Below are 27594 nucleotides of genomic sequence, written 5' to 3' on the forward strand. Positions count from 1 at the left end.
TAGGATGAACAATTATACCACACATTATCCATTTATCACTGAATATTTGTTCAATACTATGTGGATACTCAAACGAGGTAGATGAATACTTCTGGATGATCATCTTAAAAAAATGAATGTCTAATTAATCAAACATTATGTCGTCCATATTCTGATGATGCATGAGATACTATCCAAGTGGTTGAATCCATGTGGTTATTATGTGTCCTATAATGTAACTTCTTAGAAATACTCATTCATGTAGTCAATTATCCAAGCAGATGAATCTATGTGGTCAACTGTCCAAGCGCTTGAAGCCACTTGTTCATATGACTAGCATGTCATTAATATTTACTAGCTAGTCTATTCATTCATACAACCATGCATACATAACCAATCCACGTTTATTCATACAACCATCAACACATAACAAATCTACTTGTTCATATCCATCAAAAACTAGGTTTGTATAATGAAAAGTTGATGTCATCATGTGGATGAGGTGCTATGGATACTGATTAGTTATACATTATCTATTTATATTTGAATAATTTTTCACTATTATGTGGATGGTTAACATATCTAGATGAATACTTACTTTTGGATGATCAGAGAAAAATATATGAATACCTAATTATCCAATTATAGTTGAATATTTGTTAATTTTATGTGGATGCTAAAAATGTCTTATTATGTGGATACGTATTTGTGGATACTAATGTCTTATTTGTAGATACTTATGTGGATACTTATGTGGATACTTATTCTAAAATCAAATACACATAGATGATGAGTTATACACGTCCACTAAAAACTACTTGTGTTTTGGTGAAACAATCATTGTTAACTATCAAACAATTTTAGCCTCATCATATCCCCTAAAAAACTAAGCATGAGACCATTCATTATATCATAAACTCTAAACCCTAAACTCTAAACCTAAACCCTAAACCCTAAACCCTAAACCCTAAACCCTAAAGCCTAAATCTTAAACTTTAGACCTCAACCTTAGATCATACACCATAATCATAAATTTAATTTCATAGAAATTTTAACAAATGTAGCCAAATATGAAGATCTTTTACTATAAAACATGAAATTGACCTATCCCAACTTGTATACCCTGAACCTTAAATTAGACCAAATTTTTGACTTCTTGCATTACATTCTTTATAAATTTCCGAATTCATTGATGTTGTTCGCTATTATGTGGATGGTTAACATGCATAGATGGATAATTATTTTTGGATGACCAGAGAAAAAAACGTCTAAATACCTAATTAATTGAACAACTTGTGGTTTAGTAAAGTAGTCATGGTGGTCCAAAAGTGTGTTAAAATGTTATTTTTTTATATAGAAAAGTGTGTAGAATACAATTATTTCTTCTTTTAATTATCTGAACAATTAAATGGCAATAATAATAGTCTTTTAATGGTTTCAGTTTTGATTATATGAAATTTGAAATAACCGAATGGTAACCGTGGATTTAGTAGTGCGGGACAAAAAATTTGCGAGTGCGGTACGGTTCAACTGCGGTACGTGTGGGATAAATGTAGTTGCGGGAAAAGTGCGGTTAATCCAAAATAAGCGGTACAAAATAATGTTTGATTGGTGAAAAACAATTTGCGGTACGGATTTCGTATTATTTTATTTTCATTTTCATTAATAAATAAAGTTTTAATTTCTGAATTTTAAATACCAAAATTTATTTAAAATTAAAATTTGATTGGTAAACAATTATTTGAGAATTTGTTAGAAATACTCCTTTTGAAATACCCATTTTCAAAAATACTTTTTTTTGAACATTTTCATACATAGAAAATGTGTATTTTTGAAAATTGACAACATGAAAAGATATTTTTAAAAAGTGACATAAGAAAAAAAGTATTTTTGAAAATCCCCATGATATTGCAGTTCACAATTAAAATTTTGAGTTGTAAAAAAAACCGATGCTGAGTACCATTAATAAAAATGTTAAAAATATATTGATGACTAAAATATGTTTATTATTTTTATTAATTATAAATTAAGTAAATAAAACAACTAAACAAATATTTTGTTTTGCCTAGTGCGGTTTTGAAAAATCCGAAGGGTAATTGGTATTCATGCAAATAAAAGCAGACCATGAGTTAATTACACTGTTTTGAAAAACGCATATATGTTAATTTCACTTTTTGGCAAAAACGCAAATCACTGTATTTTTTTATTAAGTCCTGAATTACGCACTTTGGAGTGCTTCCAATCACGACCTTAAATCTTTTTCATCGGATGTCCCCGAAAGAACTTTGAAAATTTTATCTCACGTGATTCAAGGTATTAATTTTGAGGACCTTTTTTTTCCTCTCTCTGCCTTTCCTAATTAGCGTTTTCTGATTTCTAATTCTGATTACATTTAACGTTAGAATGAAATTCTAGCAAATAAAAAAAAGAATGGCTAATGGTAGCAATGATGGCTAATGGTTGTTGAATGGTGATCCATTACCTATAGGCTAGCTAGAAGCAATGATGGCTAATGGTAGACTAATTCAATTGTTCAGCGAATGATTGAGAACACAGAAGAGAGCTAGCGAGAGAGAGACGAAGAAGAACAGAAGAGAGAGAGAGAGAGAGAGGGAGAGAAAGAGAAAGACGAACAGAAGAGAAAGAGAGAGACGTAGAAGAAGAAGAAGGTAAGAATGTTACTTTTTTTGTTTTATCATTTTCATTTTCTTTCTTTTTTTTGTTTTCAACTTACAACTAATTATTTTTTTCGTTTATTTGTGTAGATTTATGGGATTAAACTACGGGCAGGATGTAAAAGATCCCGTTTCAATTCATTCTCTAAACATTTTTTGTCCATGTGGGATATTAAACATATTTTTTTTATATTAATTGAATAATATATATCCATTTAAAAAAATTAGAATCACAATATGTGCAGGAAAAAATTTCTATTGTTATTAACTTTATGTATTATATGTTTATTTAAAACAATAAAAAAATCAAACAAAACTGGTAGGAGAATCATAATTTTAAAGAATGACAAAATCTTCTAAATATCTATATTATTAATTGTGGAACATTATATAGATAATTTAAAACTTTTAATTTTGTTTGTTTATATGGATAGTAGAGAGAATTAATTAAATTGTTTGGATATGGATATAAACAATAACATATATTGTAATTCTTTCGAAAATGAGATTTGTTTTAAAAATGTATTTTTGGGATTTGTTTTAAAAATGTATTTCCAAAAATACTAGTTTAGATATTGGAAAAGTGAAAATACTGGATGAACTATATTTATAGGACAATATTAGGAAATAGGAAGGAAAAAAAAAACCAAAACCTTCCTAGCAAAACAAAAGCAGAATTGTAGTAAAACAAAAGCAGAATCATAGCAAAACGCAGTAATATTTGCTTTAAATGCAAAAGTAAAAAAAAAAAACATAGTTTTCAACTTGTTGTAAATCGATATCTCCGATTAAAATAATTACTTGTTATGTTAACTATCAACGTCATAAACAGTCGACTAGTTCAGATTAAAATCATGAATAATCACACGTCACTCATCTTATGACTCATCCAAAGTGAATCACTAGAATCTGAAACCATCTTCAGTTACCTAGTTTCTTTTACCTCTGATCTCACCACCAGTTCCTAGCAAGAGCACATTAATCTCTTGTCATTTTCAGATAAAAACTTTGAGACCGCCTATGAAGACTCTGACCTGAGTTTCCTTTAATGATTTCTCCCAAACAAGTTCATACTGTTGTTACCACATTGAGTCTTTTGTTCCAGGACACAACTGAATATTGTGCACACAAACTTCCAATGCTCCAACATCTCTTTACAAGACTGAACTAAAACCTTTTTTTAAAATGACTTGATCACTCTTCTTTTGCTTAATGCCTATGAGCTTTTCTATAACTCATAATAACATCTTCCATTCATATTTGTGGATTTGTGGATTTGTATCCCTTTGTGTTTAGATTTGTGGGTTTGTGTCCTTTTGCTGTTGTTAATTTGTAGATCAATGTCATTCACTTTTTGTAGCGTTTTGGCGTTTTGCTGACATCTCTGCTTTCTTCTTCACCATTTTTCTTTATTGTCATATCTTCCTTATGCTTGTTTGAGGTGTTCTCTGGTTGATTTAAGATCTGTGTTTCTTTGCTTTCCCTTTTTTGCTTTTAGTCGTTTGAAGCATGACGCTAATGGTTTTTTTTTTTTTTTTTTTCTGAGAAATCTGAGTTTTGTTTGACGCTATTTCTCTTTAAGAGATGTTAAGAGATGTTAAGAACTCTTTCAGATATTGTTAAGCATTTTGTTTCAGCTCCTATTGGTTTGCAACCAGATTCTGGTGTGACTCGTTTGGTAAGTGGTTGTTAAGTGGGTACATTCCCATATTTTTGTAGGCTTTGTATTATTTTAGTGATAGTATTTGTACATACAAGCAGAAACTTTACTCTCATACTTGTAAGATTTTCAGATAAATGAAGACTCTCGTTTTTGGAATGACAACAAAGACTCGGAGGCTACCAAAACAGAGGAAATTACTTTTATTTTTATTTTGAGACTAACACTTTGTTATGTAAGACTTATCCTACTATATTAATTGATAAGTACAAATATAAAACTAACCTTAAAATGTGTAAAAAATTACATTCAATTGCCATTAGAAAAACTTAATTAATCTTAGTTAATTAATTAAATAAAGTTAATTAATTAAAAAATAAAAAACGCTAACAGATCAAATGTAAAAAAATCTAGAAAAATAAAAAAAATATTTTCACTCTCTAGTAAATTATAGATGAAAATTACTAAAATTTTAAAAACTAAGATTTTCAAAAACTAAGATTTTCTATCCAAGTATACAATATAATTATTTTTAAAACTAAATTTTGAAGATTTTGTTAAGATTTCAAATTATGATTCTCCTATCATATTTTTTGTTTTTTTACAAATTGTATGGAATGTTCATATAATACTTATGATTAGTAAAATGCAGATTTATTTTCTGCATATCTTGTGATTTGAATTTTTGAAAACGAAGATATATTACTCAATCAAAAAAAGATGTGTGTTTTAATTTCCACATTGACGGGTTGGTAAAACTAAATTTATATAGATGATAAATTAATAATTTTTATTTGTTCAAAATTATAATATTAAAACTACTACTTCATATTTCACAAAATAATGATGCAAACACAACAAACAAACAATATAAAACTGTAATATACATCAAAAAAATAAAATACTATAATATTTTAAAATAATTAGTATTCAAAAAGACTAATAGATTTACAGAAAAATTAAAATAAATATTATCTCAAACAAAATAACTTTTAAAAAAATATATAACAATAATTTTTATTATTATATTAGAATTTTTTTTTAAATGTTGACTCATGCTTAAAGCGCGGGATATCTCCTAGTGTTATGTAACACTTATTTTAGTTAATATAATATTTAATGTTATGTATGTGGATAGTTTTATAAAATATAATTTTTTAAATTAAATCTAACTGAATAAATTATGCAAAACAAGATTCACATATACAAAATTTATATAACAATAGAATAGCACTAGTTTTGTGTAATAATAAAATGTATTATAGCATTCAAATAGCGTTATGATATAAAAATACTATCTTATGTGGGATCTGTCAAAGCATGTCAAAAAGCTATAATATATGGGGTATCATCGCCGATGTGACAGCATTATGTAGCATTTCTTTTGCCCTAACAATATACATATTTCTTGTAATGTCTAATGGCGCAGCCGTCCAAAAGTTCTAGACCTGTTCTTCGATAATCCACTCAATTGTTAAAGAGCTCATATATAAAGACATCTCCTAAGACATAAGAAAGGAAATAATATAATCCTAGAACATAAAATAGAAATACTTATAACTTTAGAATCACGTTCTCGTACTCTTGGAGACTTCTTTGTTTTTAGTTTAGAATAATATACATATCTAATTAAATTGATTAAATTAATGTTATGTAAAAAAGTAAGTTGTTCTTTACTATACTGTGAATTAAATCATAGAACCAAAAACCTAAATACAATTATACAATCTTAAATACTAAAGAAAGCAAACATAATTAACAAACAAACACAACCTTTTTTTTTTTTTAGTTTGAAATAATTTGTCTCAGATGTACCGCATTTTAATTCATAATAAGTTTGATTAAGTACCAAGTCTAAAGATTACAATGGGAAATATTAAACTCAACAAGAGTTTCCTCTCGGACCACCATAATTGAAAAAGAAACCGAGTCGTGTACGATGAAATGGTTTCACTCTACCAATTCTTATGCCATAACATTTTGGACTATCTACCAAAATCCCCATAGGAAATGAATTCATTTTACGACTATTATAGTTGGAATCCAAAGCTTCAATATTTGTAAACATTGCTGAATCTGTGCGGCCTCCTCCAACTGGAAAATTACCATTACCCATCAGGGGACTTGAATCTGAATGGAAAGCACGAACTATACCTCCAACTCCAACTGTATTAGCACCACTGTTTAAAATTTCAAATAGCTCTTTTGGCCAATATCCAATATCTACGCTGGGTGCATTTTTTATCAGTTGCGGTAGCCACCAGTTTCTTGTTGCTTTATCCTTTTTCATACATCACAAGATGAAACGAATTTGTAAAAACGAAAAAGAATATGTGCTACTAACATTCGTTAAAGCAAACTGTTATTATATAATCAAATACATGTCGATCACTAATATGGTTTATAAATAATTAATTTCTAAATTCATAATTTATTTTCATGAAAATATATAAAAGAAACTGAAGAAATACCTGATGGATGGACCAACGTGTCCAATCAGGGACCCCAGGGTTAAGGTTTATGGGTTGGACTATGGGAATTCTCCTTGATACCTGAATAAACCCATCACATGCTGTACTGTAACATCCTTTTCCATCTTTACCCTGTTGAAATCATGTTTAATATTCACATTTTATTTTATTTAAGGGTTAAGTATAAATACTTTAAGGAAAACTAAAAAATAAAAAGTTCACATGTACACCATAAAATATCCATATGTTCAAAGTTGTCTGGTGCCAAGGAAACTTGGATTTATCTGTTAAAACGATTTTCAATACTTGAATCCTATCAAGTGTTTATAAATGAATTTTACAAAAAAAAAACAAGAAAATGTAGAACTTATAATATAACCCACTTGGATAAAATTGACTTGGTTATTCAACCACCTACCTATATATATTTCACTATATGAAGCCTGGTCTATTCTGATGTTCAGCGTATATCCATTATACCAAGCTTCAACACCACGATATGGAGACTTCAACACCACGATATGGACCAGCACGTGACCCTACTCCAACAACCTACCAAGAACCAGTTTTATTGACATGTATATGGATTAATACTTGAAATACGTATAAAACATAACTAGATCTAATGTATAAGGAGAAAATTAAATGTTTACATGTGTTTTAGGATCATTGACTGTTAGCGGATGGAAATACTTCTCGGCAAAAAGTTGTGTTTTGGTATTGTATTCATTTGAGATTCTCAATATAGGAACCGTTCCATTTGGACATCTTTTTTCTTTGAATATGATTTGTTGTTGTTAATCTGATTCCTTAATTCATGTCTTGAAACTGAAGGTTTCATCTTGTAAAGAATACTTGTATGTCAAATTCAAAATCACATTTTATAAAAGTAAATTCAAATCACATAAGCAATGGACTTTTTATATATCAATGCACCTGGATTGTGTGATTTTGGAGCAAAGGATGATCAAGTCCTGGTTACTTATTAATATCTACGCAATTATATGTAGCATTTTCACCTATGTGCCAACGACCAAAAAAAGAGAGGTGATTTTGAACTCAATCCGTGATTATATATATATATATATATATAGTAAAATAGATTAAAATAATAAAGGAGACATGTGTATGAATTTCTAAAAAATATTAACACTAACCTTGAAGGAACTGCTAGGCAACACACTTCGATTAGAACGACCTAATAGATTTAAAACCAGAGCTATTTTAGTTAGTGAAGACATTTTGTTTTGTTTAGTTTCATCAAGAATGAAATCACTATGTTACTTATATATAATTATATACATATAATTAGCATTACATCAGTTTTTCCTAATAAAGTAAATAAAAATACGAATCTTTGACTGCGTATTATGTGACTCATATTGTTATTAACTTTGACTAATAACGTAATAAATATTAAATGGAGAGTGTGATAATACTTTGACCAGAAAGAAAGAAAAAAAGGATTTGCTTATTACGCTACAATAATAACTTACCATCAATTAAAAATACAAATTGTAATCAATATGTAGACCCGGTAACTTAAAAAATAATCACAATGAAATTGATTTTATAATTATCTTTTGTTTATTAATTATGTTAAGGTGTGTACTTAATATTTATGTATGATAACGCTATATTTTTGGATTTCAAACTCCATGCTAATCTTATTATATAAAGTTGGGTTTTGAAATTTAGTCATTAATAAGATTTTGACATATGTCAAGTTATCAATCTTAGATTTTAACATGTGTAAAAGTTAATATTTAATAAGAAGATTTTGATTACAACAAAAATAAAATATTTTGTTTTTAAAAATATTAATAATGTAAAAAGATAATTATTAAAATTACAGAATTTATCAAAAATAATACAATTTTTTAAATAATTATAGGAGATTATATATATATATATATATTTCATAAAATTCGAAATTATAATATTATTTACTTATTTTTAATTTTAAGTTATTAATTCTACAAAAAAAATATAGAAAAAGGGATTAAGGAAAATATACAGTTAATTATTAATTCTAAATTTTGAAAATACTCACTTCTATATAAACATAGATCATCTCATATTTAAATAATTTATTCAAAAACACTGCTTTCAACTTTGTTTAATTGGGAATTTTTCTTTAATGGGAAGGTAAATTTTTCTTATTTTTTGAAACCAAAATTTTCTTATACTTTCTACTTTTTCAGTTGGGAATAGGTAAGATTAATATGTTGACCTAATAAAAGTATTAATACATGCATCTTCTTTTACTAATACAGTATTTTAAAATTTATTGTAGTATTTTTGGATTGTTTTATTTAATTTATATTTTCATTTTTTAATTATTTGGATTCATATATTACCATGTTTATAATCTTCCATTGGTTCTTTAATTATGCCAAATTAATTTTTTTCTAATATCAACCTTGATTGGTTGGCCTTCTTTTTTTGCAAACATAATTGTTAACATTATTCATTCAATCTCAAAAGGACTTAACGAGTACAAGCTCATCAACCTAATGAATGAATAAAATAGGCTAATCTAACACAAGCGTACAACAAACATAGATAGATAGATTGGAAAAACATAAATCATTGTTGATAGATCCATAGGAGCTCAAAGATTCTGACACCCTGGTTTGCAAAAATATTTAAAAGAATTGATTTGACCACATACGTCACCAAAATGCATTTTTTTTTTAGTCAAGGGTCCTGAGAGAACTTCATGATGGGTGACTTTCCCGAAAGTGATTGTCGGAACTGTGCGAGTGAAGACAAATCACAAGAAAAGATCATTTGTTGATTTGTAAGGTTGGTAAACAAGTTTTTAAAGCCTCCCAGATGTAAAAAACCGGCCATCGAATATGGGTGGGTCTACGAGCCGAGAACAGATGTAGGGCCCACTTAGAAAAGTGGGTCCATGGACTGAGAATGGACATGGGCTCACTAAGCAAGGTGGTGATTGAGGCGTTTCAGAGATAGAGGCTACATCATGGTGTGTCAAAGACACTTTCAAGAATACATTGTGAAATTTAACATTAGTTATTATCAAAAAAATTTATGACGTTAGAAAAAAGGTTTTTATTTTCATTGGTTGTCGTGGCAATCCATTTTGAGATAGCAAAATGACGTGGACATTTAATCTCCACACAGGAAGAGGGCAGAGCCGAGGTTCTCTCTATGGTGGAGAAGGTTGGACACAAGATTATCTACCTAAGGGAGGAAGGTGGAGGAGGTTGGACGCAAGGTTATCGCCCCAAGGGAGGAAGGCGGAGCCAAGGTTCTCTCCATGGTGGAGGAGGTTGGACGCAAGGTTCTCTCTATAAGGGATGAGGGCGGAGCCTGAGGTTTTTTCCATGGTAGTCATATATTATTGTGATTATACATAATTGATTAGTATATTATGTAATAGTATATTTTTTATTCAAAATGTTTTTTGAGCCAACAATTTTAGTAATTAAAAAACTATGCAGAATTAAAAGTAAAATAGTTGGCTTAATGTGTTTATATCGACATTTTCGAGGTGGTAATAAAAATATATTTGTAACATATAGTATATTTAGGTGTACAAGAACACACTTTTAATAGTAACATAGATAAAAGATTTGTAAGTGGATATAAATAAGTGTATTATAAAATCATATATATAAAAATAAGGTTTTGGTCTCTCTTTATTGGTTGATTTTCATTTAATGTTTTCTAATTTTTTTATTTTTTATTTGATTTATAATTGCTTTAAACAATATTTAAGATCCAATAAACACAATACATATAACTGAAAATAAAATAAATTATACATTAATCATATTCCACCACTCAATTTTATTCAAACACAATAAATTACTATTGTAACTCCATAATTCTAAATGTAACTTCCATCATTTCTTATCATATAAATAAGCATTCTCTCAATATCTCCTCCTCCCATATTGACATTCTTTTACTATCTCATTTTCACATTCTCTCATTTTCTTCTACAATATCTCAAATCANTTTTTTTTTTTTTTTTTTTTTTTTTTTTTTTTTTTTTTGTTGATTTCTTATTTTTGTTGTATGGGTTGTAAAAAACAAATGAAATATCATTGTAAATTTTTAATGCTAAATTTTAATTTTAGACACTACATGATATTTATTTTACATTGTTCTTATTTTCAAAGATTCATCTACATTATCTAATTTGGACTATTCTCTTATAAGTAATCATTCTCTCCTCCCCTCCCACCGATATCAAATGTTGTTATATCTCATATGTGTTGTAAGAGTTTGATTATATATTTTAATTTAGAAAGTATTATATATATATTATATTGTTCTATTTTTTAAAGATTTAGCTCCATTATCTAATTTGGATTATCATCTTATAGTAATCATTCTCTCCTCCTCTCCCACCAATGTCAAATGTTGTTATATCTCATATGTGTTGTAACTTGTAAGAGTTTAATTCTATATTTTAATTTAGAAAGTATTATATATATTTAACATTGTTTTTAATTTTTATTTTATTTATATAAAAATAAAATATTTCTTTTATATTTTTTGCCTTTCTAATCTATTCATATTTATTTTTTAAATTTGAATAGTTAAATTTAAATTGACATATGTTGGTTTTAACAAAAAAATCAACTTTATTTGAGAATTAGATGTGTCTATTCATTTTTAAACGATCAATGTGTAACATAATATATATAAGCATTTTGTCTTGCAATCACAAGTTCAATTTCCATTGCTTAACTCAATGGTTAAACTATAATATATGTTGTATTATTTGTAGGAACAACAACATATTTATTTAATATATTTAAAAGAGCATATGATTAATCGAAATAAACATTTCTCCAAATTTTATAATTTTATCACTGTGAGTGTACTTATTACTTTGAAAAACCTTTACATTGAAGTTCATAAAATCATATAAGAAAACTAAAATACTATGTCACTTCAAATTTGGAAGGAAACACTTGGTATTCCTTTTTAAAAAAAATATAGTGGATAAATACAAGTGACTATGAAGATATAGTGGATAAATACAAGTGACTATGAAACCCATATATGCCTAATTAAAATAAAATAATACAAAAGAGAAAACGAAAAAGACCAAAAAAACAAGAAAGTGCCAACTACACCACAACCCACGCGTTACGTGGGGAAGCACCTAGTTTATAAATAACATACAACAAATTTTAATATATTTTTATAAGGCTTCCCATTAAAAATAAGAAAAATTTACCTTCCCTTTTTCTAATTTGTAGTATTAATAACTGAAAATTAAAAATAAGGAAAGAATATAATAATTTCAAATTTTAAGAAATATTTATATATATTTAATGGGAAGGTAAACTTTGTTTAATTGGAAAAAAATTTAATGGGAAGGTAATTTTTTTTTATTTTTTAAACCAAAATTTTCCCCAACTTTCTCCTTTTTCAGTTGGAAATAGGTAAGATTAATATGTTTACCCAAAAAAATTAATATATTCGTCTTTTTTTCCTAATACTGTATTTTAAAATTTATTGTAGTATTTTTAGATTTTTTTCCTAAAACTGTATTTTAAAATTTATTGTAGCAATTATTTGGGATTCATATATTACAATGCTTATAATTTTCTACTGTTTCTTTAATTATGCCAAATTTTTTTTTCTAATTGCTCAACCTTGATTGGTTGGTCATAAACCCTTCTTTTTTCGCAAACATAATTATTACTATTATTCATTCAATCCCAAATGAAGATAACGAATAGAAGTTCATCAACCTAATAGATGGATAAAATAGGTTCATCAGACACAAGCTTACAACAAATATAGATAGATAGATTGGAAAAAAAAATCGTTGTTGATAGATCCATAGGAGCTCAAAAGACTCTGACACCCTAAAATCTCCCAAGACGTAACAAATCGGCCATCAAATATGGGTGGGTCCACGAGCCGGGAATAGATGTAGACTGAGAGTGGACATGGGCTCACTAAGCAAGGTGGCGGTTGAGGCGTTACAGAGACAGATGCTACAGCATGGTGTGTCAAAGACACTTCCACTAATACATTGGGAAATTTAACATTATTACTATCAAAAAATTTTGTGACGTTAGAAAAAAGTTTTTATTTTCATTGTTTGTTGGAACAAGCGATTTTGAGATAGCAAAAATATGTGAACATTTTCTTTCCAGACAGGAGGAGGGCAGAGCCGAGGTTCTCTATATGGTGGAGAAGGTTGGATACAAGGTTATCTACCCAAGGGAGGAAGGTGGAGGAGGTTGGATGCAAGGTTATCTCTCCAAGGGAGGAAGGCGGAGCCAAGGTTCTCTCTATGGTGAAGGAGGTTAGACGCAAGGTTCTCTCCTTAAGGGATGAGGGCAGAGCCGAGGGTTTCTCCATGGTGGTCATACATTATTGTGATGATACATCATTGATTAGTATATTATGTAATATATTTTTTATTCAAAATGTTTTGTGAGCCAACAATTTTCGTAATTAAAAAACTATGCAAAAGTGAAAGTAAAATAGTTGGCTTAATGTATTTATATAGACATTTTCTAGGTGGTGTTAAAGAATATTTTTGTAACATAGAGTATATTTAGGTGTAAAAACATACACTTTTAATAGTAACATATATAAAAGATTTGTAAATGGATATAAATCAGTGTATTATAACAAAACTAAAATCTATAAATAACATAGAACAAATTTTAATACATTTTTGTTAAATTTAATTTAATTTATAAAACTTTAAACCCTCACATCGGGCGGGTCTTCATCTAGTTATATATAAAGTTAGCTTTCTCTCTTCTCATTTTACCACCTAAATAGCATTTATTTTTTTGTTTTAAATACAATTAAAATATTCATTTAGAGTTATGTTACTTATAATTAATAAAAAGTTTAAATAAATTAAAATTAATTATGTAAGGTAAATGAAATGTTTTCTTTTTTGACAACAGAGAAACAAGATTGACTCAAACAAGCCAATACGAAGGGACATTGTTTACATATGTAGCTAAATGTGGAACTGTGCGAACTCGTCGCGCAAAGTTATCCGCTTTACCATTTTAAGAGTGCGGGACGTAGACTAAGGAAATAGAGGTAAACTCCTTTTTATCCGCCTGGATGTCATCCAAATAAGGTGTAAAGGCTTGCCACTCGGAAGGCAAAGACACCATCTTCACTAAGTCGGAGCAGTCGGTGAGGAAAACGATAGATTGGTTATCTGTCCAAATCATACAGCGCATGGCCCATACAAGGGCTTCAATCTCGGCATGAAGAGGGGAGAGACTACAGCGAAGGTTGGCAGCTCCCATAGTGGGGGCGTCACCCCAGGGTGATGTGCAGAACCACCTTCTACCCGCATAACGATCCGTTGTTTTCTAGGACCCATCAACAAAAAAATATAACTCGATATTAATATCCGATGCTAATGCCATATCCTCTGTCTGAGCCCCTACTTCCCCGGGGAACAACCTCAATATTAATATCCGATGCTAATGCCATATCCTCTGTCTGAGCCATAGTCCATGCTTTTTTCTCATCCTCTGCCAGCCGCATAATCGCAAGGGGGTTTGAATCCAGATTACTGAAGAGTTTGTCGTTACGCGCTTTCCAGATATACCACAAAATCCACGGAAAAAATTCCTGTGTCGGAACATTTGTAAACCGCAAAAAAAGAGAATCCATGTTTGTGAAAATCGATTCCGATAGGAAAACACCCAAGGCTATCGGGAACTGTGACAAAGCCCAAACCTATCTAGCTGGCGGGCATTCAAAAAGGGTATGATTAATTGTTTCCTCTTGAAAACCACAAAGGCCACACGTAGCATCACAACTCATACCACGTTGCCGTAGATTAGTTGTAACCGCCACGCAACCCGAAAGAACTTGCCACATAAAATGATGCAGTTTCGGTGGGCACCTAATTTTCCACACAAAGGCCTGAAGAGTTACGGTGTCTGAACCAAATACTTTCGTCCCAGCGGGAGCTGTCATATTTGAACGAAGATAATGGTACCCTGATTTTACCGTATATTTACCAGAATTGGTAAAATGCCATCCTAGCAAATCCGGTTTATCCGGCTGTCGCAACGGTAAGGCATAAATTATAGCTACATCTTCCGGTACAAACGTAACCGTAAGCTGAGCCATATCCCAGGAATTAGAACTCTAGTCAATAAAATTTGTAACTCGGAGCAGAGGACCAGTAGGTGATCCTTTGCACAGTGCTGGTCTCGGAGATTGAGCAGGGATCCATGGGTCAGTCCATACAGAAATGGAGGCACCAGATCCTACCCGTTTAATAAGTCCTTTATTAACCATAGAGCGAGCAGAAACTATACTCCGCCACCCATAAAATGGCAAGTAAGATTTAATTGGATCTAAAGGATCAAAATGCCGATAGTGTCGGCCTTTAAACAACCGTGCAAAAAGTGACTCTGGTACTGTGATTAAACGCCAAAGCTGCTTTGCCAGCAGAGCGGTGTTATAATCATCCAAGCATCGGAAACCTAAACCTCCTGCATCTTTACCATTACATAATTTATCCCACGCCACCTAGTGTAGCCCTCGTGTTTGTCCAGATGAGCTCCACCAAAAATTAGAAATTGCACTAGCCAACTTCCTAGTAACCATGTTATGTAGTCGGAAACACGACATCACAAAAGTAGGAACAGACGTAGCAACGAACTTGATCATAACCTCCTTACCACCTTTTGATAAAAGCCTAGCCGGCCACCCACTTGCCCATGCTTGCAATCTGTCCTGAACGAAAGAAATGATTTTCGTCTTAGCCTCTCCCAGACTTTCCGGGATAACTAAGTAAGATGCCATACCACCCACAGTTATGATCCCCAGAACCCCTTTTAACTCTTCCCTGAGCCTATTATGCACCGTGTGGCCAAACTGGACCGAGGACTTCTGAAAATAGATTTGTTGGCCAGGAACCCATTCATACCTATGAAGGATCCCTAATACCACCTCACATTGCTCCTTCGTGGCCCGACAGAAAAAGAGACTGTCATCCACAAATAAGAGATGGGAAATGGCGGGACTAGCAGTCGAAACCTTGATCTCAGTAAGAAGTGTCAGCCGTTCTGCTGTCCGAAAATGTGTGATAAGCACTTCCGTACAAAAAATAAAGAGGTAAGGCGACAAAGGGCCCTCGACAAGGAATAATCGATCCATATGCCTGCCCATTAAGCAAGACCTTGTATTGAACCTACTTTACACAGCACATAATCCAGGATATCCATGTCTCACAAAACCCGAACTGCCTGAGCAAGTGTTCGACAAAGGACCACTCTACCCGGTCATAGGCCTTACTCATATCCGTTTTTATAGCCATGAACTTCCCCTTACAAGAGGGGTTGGTTCGTAGACAGTGAAACATTTCCTAAGCAATCAAAATGTTATCCAAATTTAAGTGACCCTCTACAAATGCCGATTGTGTTTCGGAGACAAGAGATGGTAAAATAGTGCGAAGTCGCTGGCTCAGAACCTTAGATATAATTTTATAACCAACATTGCATAGGCTAATAGGCCGTAACTCTATCATCCTCGTTGGCGTATCCACCTTTGGGATAAGACAAATATTTGTCACATTGAGCCTTTTATCGAAATCCCCATATCGCAAGAAGGAATTGACCAAAAGCACCAGATCTGCTTTAACCGTAGCCCAAGCTTTCTGGTAAAAAAGGGCAGTCATCCCATCCGGTCCCGGAGCCTTATCCGGATGCATCAGGAACAGTGCCAGTTTAATCTCCTGTTTTGTAACCTCTCAAGTTAAAAATTCATTTGTCCCCAAAGAAATAATTGGCTGAACCTCGTCTAACATTTCTTCAAAATCGGAAGGGTCCAAAGATGTAAATAAATCCTGAAAATAAGAGACCGCAATATGTTGGATATCACTCTCCTCCGTCATCCAATTACCATGCTGGTCATGGAGACCAACAATACGGTTCCGAACACGTCGTTGTTATGTCTGAGCATGGAAATAGCTAGTATTATGGTCACCAAGCCGCATCCACCGACTCCTGTTTTTTTGGTACCAATACACCTCCTCATCTTTATACGTCTCAAGTAAGCTCCGCAAGTTCATCAACTGAAGTAGCATCATTTTCCTGAGCCACCGCTAATTTGGAATTTATATCCTCAATTGACTCCCGCCCATAAGGTAATTGCTCTTTCCTCCATCGAGAAATAGCACGGCGACATTTGGTAATTTTATCCACCAGGGTGGAAGAGGGTACGCCCCGTCGTAGCCTCCCAACCCTCAGTAACAACATCAATGAAATGTTAAAATAAGAAAAAAAATATTATAATTTTTTTATTAGTGGTAATAATATAATTCAAATTTTCTTTTAAACTGATCATAGTTTAAAGTTTTAAATGTGTTGATGAGTTTAAGACTGGAAGTAAATTTTATATTCATGGTAGAATAAAACAAAATTTATGTAATTGAATTTATAAAATTTTAAATAGGAAAAAAAATTGAAAGTGAAATATTAGTTTATACTATGATCAAAAAAGAAAACAAATTTGATACTTCATAAATTGAATCAAATATTTTTATTCCAAATTCATGTATTGAAATATAGTAACTAAAGAGAAAGTAGTTATAATATGTCTTGAAAGTCAATTTACAGTCTAATATATTTTTTATGTTAGCCAATAGAATGTGGAAAAGCGTATATATCAAAAGGCAACAAGTTCATCATAGATAATAAAGAAAGAATCTATATTATGAGTAAGTAATATATCAAAAGGCAACAACTTCTAGAGAGGCTTAGAAGTTAGAACATGTTGATGTATTCTTTAAAAATGTTGATGCATCATGAAACTGACTTTCTTTGTGGTGTATGAATGAATGATGTATGGAATGAATAGAAGTCAGGGTGTTTCAATTCCCCTTATGCAGTTGCAGTATAAGAGGTGTCAATCCTATCTGAGTGATTGTGAACAATTAAGATGTACATATGAGTCTAAGTCAAGCCAATTGTAAAGATTGTTTGTCACTAACAATCCTAAAATGAGATATGAAATGCAGAAAGTAAAAACAACTAGAACAGGATACTAAATGCAAACAGAACAAACAAATTAAAGCTATAATGAAACTAGAACAAAGATAGAAACTATGCTAATGAACTAATGCAAGACAAGTAATGAACAAGAAACTATGTGAATGCAAAGGAAATGAAACAGGAATGAAACAAGACAATCACAAATCAAAAACACAAGTTCTGGGGATGAACTCGAGCAGCACTCGACCGAGTGTAGGTCGAGTACGTGGTCGAGCTAGACTTAAACGTGAAAACAGAGCAACACAAGAAAAACAGAGCAATGCTAAAACTAATCAAACAACAAGCAAGCAATGATATTTAGACTAAGATTTCAATAAACAAAGAAGGCCTTGAGGAGGGATTCATGGGCTGAGCTAATCATTGTGGTTATCTAACTTGGTCAACAAATCTCAAGCAAACATTGAGCTGATCTCTAGACATACTATTCTAATACATGTTTAATCCACTCTCATGGCAAGAAACAATCAAACCTATGCAATTCTAGACTTGTTCTCACAAAGAAAAGAATCTACACAAGCAGGCATTAAGCAATACATCTCAAACCAAACAAGACTCCTAATCTCTTAGCAAGCCTAATGGTAAGCTCTAGATCTAGCCTTATCTATGCTCCTTAGACATTGGTGTGATGCTAAGATGCTTGAAATCAAACCCTACCCTCTCAGATATAGGATCAGCATTAAGATCATCTAGCCTAGAAGAGATCTACAACAATCAAGCTTGACCAAATCAAACAAACCACAAGATCAACCCAGCCTAACCCATCCTCAAGGTCCTAAACAAACTACTCACAAGAACACATGGTGAAATATGTCAAAAACCCAGAAAATAATGAAACTTGCATCATTAGAAAGATGAAACAGAGATCTACAATATTGATGAAGGAATAAAACTCGAAATCTTAATACTTTGAAAGTTATGAAACAAACAAAATATAAGAATCTAGTCTTTCTCTCTCAAACAAGTACAAAATCTAAAAAAAAAAAAAAGTGCAAAAGGAATAAAATCTAAAAAAGGTAAAAACTAGGTTTTAGACTCTCTAAAAAGCTGGACTCCTTTGTGGCTGCAAGTACAAGGGCCTTATATAGGAGGTGAGGTGGAAGCCCTAAAAATACAAAAAGTCAAAGTGGTCAACGGCTCGGTCAACTCGACCAGTGCTCGGTCGAGTGGCTGGTCGAGCTGGCTTCTCTCGTGCATTCTCCACTCGGTCGAGTCCTCCTCAGCACACGGTCGAGTGGTGGTCGAGTGGTGCGGTCGAGTTGGACTCCGGACCTTGATTCTACAGCCTTAACTCTCTTGTTTTCTCCTCAGGATTGCTTCACTTCTCCTCAGCATTGCTTCCATGCTCCTTAAGCTCCAAAATCACCTGTTTATGCATGAAAAGATGCAAATGCAATGCAACTATACTCTAATGCATGATTAGTCCTAAAGCTACACAATAATGGCCTAAATGGATAGCAAAAGATGCAAAAGTTGTGAATAAACTAAGGGAAAACAAGGTAAAATATATGAACATCACATCACCAAAAAATAAAAATGTATCGAGAGTAAAACCAAAGATTTGTTTCATCCTCTTATGATAAACCATGAAGATATGAACATATGGTTTAGGCGCTAAAATTTTCTCAACAATCTGTAGGGTTGTAAAAGTTACTAGGAATTTGGTTAACATTGTAGAGAAATTCATGAAAATGAGACCTTAGAGAAATAAAATTTTCTACATGAAAAAGATCAGAGTTTTGTTCACTATCAAATGAAAGATAGTTAAATCAATGATATAATGTTGGTTGAGGAAAATAAAGATAGAAAAGAAAAAGATATTAAATTAAATTCTAAAGTTATATTCAAGAAATTGAATAGCTAACAGGAAGGGAAGCTGTCTATCTAAATCATAACCATTAAAGAGTTAACCAAGTTGCATAAAAATATTTTTGATAAAATTTAAGAGTCACATGGTATTTAGTTGAGAAGCTTAAATATAAATATATCTAAATACCTAAGTTTTAGACAAGAATTGTAGGATGTTTAAAAGTTTTTATCTACCAATCAAATGTGCAAATGGTATAATTATTTTACTTCCTAAAAAAATATGCTAATAGTTTTCGTCTATAAAAATCACTTTAGAATAAGATTTAGCTTTAAAGAAAATTTAGTATTGTTTGTTTCCTCACAAAAAAAGCTTAGTTTTGTTTGTTAATATATAATTTTTAATCTTTCAAATATGAAAATCTAAAAAACATAGAAAGTATTGCAATAAATGTATATATATAGATAGAAATAAACCCGCACTAGTTGTATTTTGTGAGGAAACTATTTGAAAATAAATTACTAAAACTTAAAAATATAATAATGCACATGCATAAATTAAAATCTTTGACATCTCATTCATTGTATGAAACAAATGAGTTTGTAGAAAAGTACATGACATACATTATTAGATTTCATGCCAGGTTTAAACGTTTGACCATATCATTTACATAAAAGTAAGGTTTCACCATAAATTACTGTGGGAGGAGGCTAAATCCTTTTCGGGGAGTTATCTGCATCCCCCGCCGATTTTGGAGGACAAAAATTCTTATCCTCGCTGCCAGGTTGATGGTTCTTGAAAAGGCTCAGACCCACTTCAGGGTCTGGGTTGGTGGTATTGTAATGGTGAAGATTTGAGGCTTCTCCTGGCAGCACGAAGTCTTAGACGCGGTCCTACACCCTTACACGCGGAGTTACAAGCTCTGATCTGGGCCATGGAATCACTGCTGGCGGCTGGGGTCGATTGTCAAGCATATGAGACGGATTATGCATAGTTAGTAGCAATAGTGCAGACCCCTGATGATTGGCCCTCTTTCTCGAAGCAATTGGACGATTTATCTTTGCTCATTTCATCTTTCCCTTCTTTCACCCTATCTAGGATCCCACGAGAGTCCAATGTAAGGGCAGATTGTCTTGCCCGTTTTTCAAGATCTTTAATTTCTGAAACTTCTTTTGTAAATTCTTACCTTCCGAATGGGCAACCAATCTTGGGGTTCTCTTTTAATTTATTTAATGTTTGGTTGAAAAAAAAAAGTAAGGTTTCACTCTCTCCTTATTAGTCCACTTGGAAATTCAACTTTAACAAAAATATTTACATTAAACCACAAATTAAAAAACATTTAATCTTGACATTTAACTTATATTTCAATATAAAACTAAAATCATATAAATTATGCATTAACTATATTTCTCCACTCAATTGTATTAAAACAAATCATAAACTAGAATTGTAACTCCCATTTTTCTAAATGTAAATTGTCACCACTTCTCTTCCTATAAATACTCATTCTCTAATTCTCTTAGTCTCTCATTCTCTCATCCTCTTCCACTATATCTCAAATCTTTCTTTTTTTTGTGTTTTTTTTTGTTATTGTTGTTGTATGGGTTAAAAAATCAATTCAAATATCATTGCAAAATCTTAATTCTAAATTTTAGTTTTAGAGTTTGTATGATATGTATATCTTAGATTTTTTTTTCTGTTTGAAAAGGTTTATCTCCATTGTCTATTTTAGATTAGCATCTTATAAGTCATTACTTTTCATACTCTTCTACAATATTCACCACACAATAAAGTCATGAAGTTGAAAAGATTCATCTCTAATTCTCTATTATGTACTCCAGTTATCTCACATATTAATGTATAATTATTAGTAATTCATAAAGATCAATATAATAATATTTAAAGATTAATATAATTATCCATTTATAAAGTCTATTTTTTCTGTAAAGTCTAAAAAAATTATTTCCTTATTTTAGAAAGGGGTGAATGAATCCCACCAAAAAAAAGGGAGGGGGGGGGGGGGAACCCCAATAAGGCAACAATTCTACATATTCATTCCTCCCACTATGTTATTTATCTTTTCAAAGAACATATTTTTTAATTATTTTGGTTAGCTAAACTTATAGTCACACACATATATACATCTATATATATATATTGTTTTAAACTTTGAATGAGGAGTATTTTATACACAATAAGCATAGTTACTTAATTTTTTTGATAATTTTATTTGGTTCAATTTTACTATACCACAGTCTTATGTTTACAATGTCATTAAGAAAAACTCTTTAAATCAATTTTTAACCTCTATAAAACATGATAAACATATATTCACTCATATTAGGAAAATGTTTAAACTTCTATATTATTATTTATATTAATAGTGCTTATCAATTTGTAATTATATTTTTTTGTAGTATTTGTTAATTTTTGTTCTACACAAAAAGTTATATATTTTAAATTTTGTATAATAAATAATCATGCCAAAAAATATTAACACAAGTGTAGGGTTTAACTACATATCATTGCTATAAAAAAGTTTGAGATTCATATTTTAGTAGAAAAAGCAAATATCCTTCTTTGATGTTATTGTTAATAAAAAAAAAGAATATTTTATTTTAACAAAATACAAAATTCAGAAATATAATAAAATTATTATGCATTCAGCCATGCATTGCATGGAGTAAGTACCTAGTAATCATTGAAAGTAAGCATGGGCTTTCGGTTAACCGTTTGACTTTTGTTTCGGTTAGTTTGGGTATGGTAAGTAAATAATCATTCGGGTATTCTGTAACATCCCGAACCCAATTTTGGATGGGTGTCGATCGACACGAAGGAGGGTGTCGGTTGACACCAAAGAGGGTGTCGGTCGACCACTAAATTTCTGGTTGTTTGGTTTGTTTCAAAATCGATCGGTTTGGCTTGGTCTGGGTTGAAAATTCTATGGCTCGTTTAAAAAGGCTCGAGCAGCCACTTGTTTTGGGGTTTTTGTCTTTTGTCGCTTCTAGAGAAAGAGGAAATAGAGAGAATTGCTTTGGGTTCTTGATCTAGATTCAAAAGGAGAAGGTTAAAGAGAGTTAAGAGGAGCATAAGGGATTGTTTTGGTGTTGTCAAGGAGAGGAGAAGCAGATCAGTAGCTTCCTGGGCATGATTAAGTTGTTGTGGTGTGGTTCTTGCTGTTCTTCATCTCAATCTTCTCTTTTTGGTAAGGTGAGTGCATGACCATGACTGATCTAAGCCTGAGAATCATTTCTTTTGCTTGATTTATGGTTTTTTGTGGTGTATTCTTGTGAGGTTTTGGTTTCGGTTGTGGTTCCCATGAGTTTCCAGGGCTTTTGGATGAGTTTCGGATGATTTGGAGCAGATGGAAAACGGTTCTTTGACTTTAGGCTTCGAGCAGAACGTGTTTGCAGAGCCGGTGTCGGTCGAGACTAGAGGGGTGTCGGTCGACGCCAACCTTTTCAGCAGGCTTCTGATGCTTGTTTTCCTTGTTTGTTGTGTTTTTTTGTTGTTTGTTAAACATTGGTTTCTCAGGTGCTTTTGTGTATAACCCAATAGATGGGAGGATTGCCTCACAAAGTATTTGTCATAATACTTACGCATCTCAATTGTTGTTTGTGGTTTGTAGGTATGTGACAGGGAATCATGGCGATGAGGAGGAGGATGATCTAGGGTCTCGTTTGTGTGTTGTTGGTTATATTGTTTATATTGGAACCTTGGATATGAATATGCTAGTTTGTTGGTTACAATGGTTAGAAATGTTATTGTGTGGATTATTTATTGGAGTAGGCTATGTGTTATATTTCCGTTGTGCATGTTATTGAATGTTGGTATTTTGGTTGGTTACTGATGTTTGTGTTGTTGGTTTAATTAAGTAGTATGGGATACTTAATTATATATTATTAAAAAAAACAGGTTGGGTTGCTTCAGTTTGGTATCAGAGCCCTTACAGTTTAGGATGGGTTAATGTATGGGTTAGAGCGGTTTAGTGAGGCGGTCTACGATTAGTAGTATTCAGGTTGTTGAGGAGTTTGAGGATGTTTTCCAGTCGTTGTAGGGGTTACCACCATTTCGGTCTGATCCCTTCACGATTGAGATGCATCCGGGGACGACGCCATTATCCAAGGCGCCTTACAGGATGGCTTCAGCAGATATGGCATAGCTGAAGAAGCAGTTGGAAGATCTTTTGGGAAAGGGATTTATCCGTCGGAGCGTGTCACCGTGGGGAGCGCCAATGTTGTTTGTTAAGAAGAAGGACGGGAGTTTCTGCTTGTGCATTGATTATCGAGGTCTAATGCGGGTCATTGTGAAGAACAAATACCCTCTTCCCAGGATCAATGAGTTGTTGGATCACCTGAGGGGTGCCACTTGGTTCTCTAAGATTGATCTATCATCGGGTTACCATCAGATTCCAATAGATGAGGCAGATGTGAGGAAGACTGCATTCAAAACGAGGTATGGGCATTACGAGTTCATGGTGATGCCTTTTGGGTTGACAAACACGTCAACAGCGTTTATGAGATTGATGAACAATGTGTTCCAATAGTTTCTGGATGTTTCTATCATCATTTTTATCAATGATATCCTAGTTTATTCTAAGAGTCCTGATGAGCATGCATTGCATTTAAGAGCATTTCTAGAGAAGCTGCGAGAGCATAAGTTATTTGCCAAGTTGAGCAAGTGTAGTTTCTGGCAGCGGAAGATGGGATTTTTTGGTCACATTGTGTCTGCAGGGGGAGTTTCTATAGATATGGAGAAGATTCAAGCAATCAGGGATTGGCCTAGACCGCAGAATACCACAGAGATCCGAGGTTTTCTTGGGTTGGCAGGTTACTAAAAAAGGTTTCTGCAGGGGTTTGCGAGCAGCGCACGACCGATTGCTAAGTTGAAAGGGAAAAAAATGCTCCTCTTTCTTTTGTCACAGGAGTGCGAAGAGGGTTTCGCAATCCTAATGGAGATGTTGGCTACTAGGCCAGTGTTGGCACTGCCAGAGCAGGGGGAACCCTATGTGGTTTATACAGATGAATCCAGAGTTGGTTTGGGGTGTGTGTTGATGCAACATGGGAATTTGATTGCCTATGTTTCGCGGTAGTTGCGTAAGCATTAGGACAATTATCCTACTCATGAGTTGGAGATGGCTGTTGTAGTTTTCGCCCTGAAGATTTGGAGATTTTAACTTTATGGCGCGAAGGCACATGTATTTGCATATCATAAGAGCCTAAAGTATATATTCACTCAGCCATAGCTGTATATATTCCTAAGAAAATTACCCTGGGACGACTTAGAGGGGAAGACAAGTTGAGGCAAAGAAGAAGTGTTGAGGGATGTCGTAGGAAAAGTTTATCGATCAACCGATCGATCAGTTGGCCAAACAGACGGTCGTTCGTACCAGTCGTACGCAGGACGGACAAGTTAGCATACCATGGACCGTAAAACTGGATCATGACCGAGCTGTGTTGCGTGGAAGGAACCCACTAAAAAGAATATTTAAATCAAGAAACTGGAGTTAATGGGAAGAAATTCACTATGATATTATTTTATTGGGGAAAATCAGTACTAAGTGGAACATTCCACTAAGAAATATTTAATTGCAAGAAGAAAGGAAGTGAAGCGGAATCTTAGTATTTTGGCACCACTTGTGAATGAGAGAGCAGGAGAGTGACACCTCACTAAGAGATGTGTCACCATGAAAATGCCAAGTGTTGGCTAAGAGAATGTCGTGCAACACCTCACCCCTGCGTATGGCCACAAGGAAAACGCCCACACTCTCTATAAATACTCATTCATCTTCTCCAAATAGAGAAGAGAAAGAAAGAGAGCTCACCCAAAGGCTGTTGGAGAGAGTAGAGAGAAGTTGTGAGATTTTTGCTTAAGTGTGAGAAGCTTGGCCGATCATTTGCTGCATCCGCGAATTTTAGTCGAAGCTAGCAAGGTTTCAGTCGAAGAAGCTTAAGATCTTCAACAATCTGTGAGTTCATGGAGCATTGATCAGATCTAGTTCGAAGTTGGGAGACTCGTTTAAGATTCGGTTTGCATGTGCATTTGATTACATCTTTTTGATTTTTTTGATAGATTTTCTTGAAGTTTTGCATCTAAATTTGTTTGGTGAAATGTTTGGGTGAATTCTATGGTAGATCATGAACGTGATCTCTGATCCATTCATTTGATCTATTGCATGTATGGTTAAGTATTGATACTTGTTGTTTATGTGTTCTTTAAGACCATAAACTTAAGTATCAATTATTGGATGGTCTTAGTGCGTGGCGTTCGCGACAAGAGGTCCGACTAGGCATAAGCGTACTAAGAGTTGGGATATGAATTACCTTCCTTGTGGTTCCCTCTCAACATGCGGCCTTGACCTTGTTCTTGTGTTGCATGTTGACGTGAAGAGCTCGGTGGACTTGGTTCACTACCTTGGCTGAGGCTGTCTACACGACTGTGTAGATGGTGTGTTGTACCGGTTGAATGCCTTTGTAGTTGTAACGCGGGTATGAAAAATGTAGTGGGAGGAAAGGCAGCATATCCGGGCCCTAGTGAAACTTGTTTGAAAACTATCTTTTATTCAAGTTTTGCATTTGCATTGATTGTTTGCTTATGGCTATTGGCTTGGCTTATTACCTTCTGCATGCTTTCTCTGATCGGTTGTGGTGTGGTGATTGATTCTTGACGTCTTTGGGTTGGGATGGGAATCTAATCCTCTGCAGGGACCCCTTAGACCTACTAAGTAATATTAGCTTACTTATCATAGTATTTTGCCCTCCTGGTAACCAGTAGAGGGGAGTTAGAGGGTGTGTTGGACGATAGGAGCCTGAAGTAGTTTTGTGCCTTTGTGTAAAGAAAAGTAACGTATGTTTCATATGTACAAAAATGTATAATATTTTTGCCTCTAGGCCTGGCTACAAACTCTAAAAGTCCTTTTGTCAACTTTGTTGAATATTTTTACTTAATGAAAGAAATCAGTTTTATATATTCTTGAATACGAGTAATGTCTGATACTGACTTAGTCCGAGTCGGCTCAACACTTGAGCATCATGATGGTTGGCAAGCCTAAGTGATGTCTAAAGTGGTGGGAATATCACCGATTGACTGGCTAGGGGTATAGTTCCGTTTTAGAACCTCGGCCGGATTGATGGTGACTGTTTCCTAGTAGTGTCCCAGTGTCGTTCTGGGGGTTCCCGGCCATAGGACAGTTTTGGGGCGTTACAACCCGAGTAAGGCTAACTTGGTTGCAGATGCTCTAAATCGGAAGCGGGCTGCTTCTTTTCAGGAGCAGAACATGTAATCTCTGTTAGGAGAGATCAGTGCATTGAGGTTGTGTGTTGTCTCTCAGGAGCCTCTGGGTTTGGAGCCGTCTGATCGAGCAGATCTTCTGAGTAGGATGCGTTTAGCTCAGGAGAAAGATGTGTGGTTGGTGAATACCTTTAGAGATGTTGATTTGGAGTACCAAGTCTCTTCCAATGGAACCATACTTGTGCACAATAGGATCTGTGTGCCCAAGGATGAGGAGTTGAGACAGGAGATCCTGAGGGAGGCTCATGCAAGCATGTTCTCTAGTCCTGGGAAAACGGTTTGTACGGGTTAAACGGGTCGGGTTAATCGGTTTTCAGGAAATTCGGGTCATGAAAAAAAAACGGCTTCCAAGTCAGTTATATCCAGTCCTTTGTTAAGGCTGCCAATCCGCATCCAAAAGTAGGCAAAAGAGCAGCTTCCTATCTATCTGTGCACCGCTAACAAAAATATTTAACAAATCTATAAAGAAACAAAATCACACATAAACTTAAAAATGTAAATCAAATACATAATCAGAAACTAGAAAATAGACTTAGACCTTAACAATGCAAGACACAAGTAAGCATACACAAAACTAAACACCTACATACCATACTTTGCAGAATCATGGAAGCGCTCCAACTGAATTCCGAGAATCTACACAAGAAAAGAAGAGAAATTACAA

At 33.1% G+C, this 27594-nt stretch overlaps 2 protein-coding genes across 2 annotated transcripts; both read right to left on the reverse strand.

Annotated features, from left to right (window-relative positions):
- LOC104709386 lies at nt 6197-14906 on the reverse strand. Its single transcript, XM_010426011.1, is given in 7 exon segments — nt 6197-6595; nt 6786-6917; nt 7016-7069; nt 7157-7288; nt 7290-7337; nt 7722-7804; nt 14597-14906. Coding segments are annotated over 7 exon segments (1158 nt in total).
- On the reverse strand, nt 15312-15941 carry LOC104709387. Its single transcript, XM_010426012.1, has one exon. The coding sequence runs from the start codon at nt 15939-15941 to the stop codon at nt 15312-15314; it is 630 nt and encodes a 209-aa protein (XP_010424314.1).

Source organism: Camelina sativa, chromosome 8 (genome assembly GCF_000633955.1).
Source record: "Camelina sativa cultivar DH55 chromosome 8, Cs, whole genome shotgun sequence".
NCBI classification, from domain to species: Eukaryota; Viridiplantae; Streptophyta; class Magnoliopsida; order Brassicales; family Brassicaceae; genus Camelina; species Camelina sativa.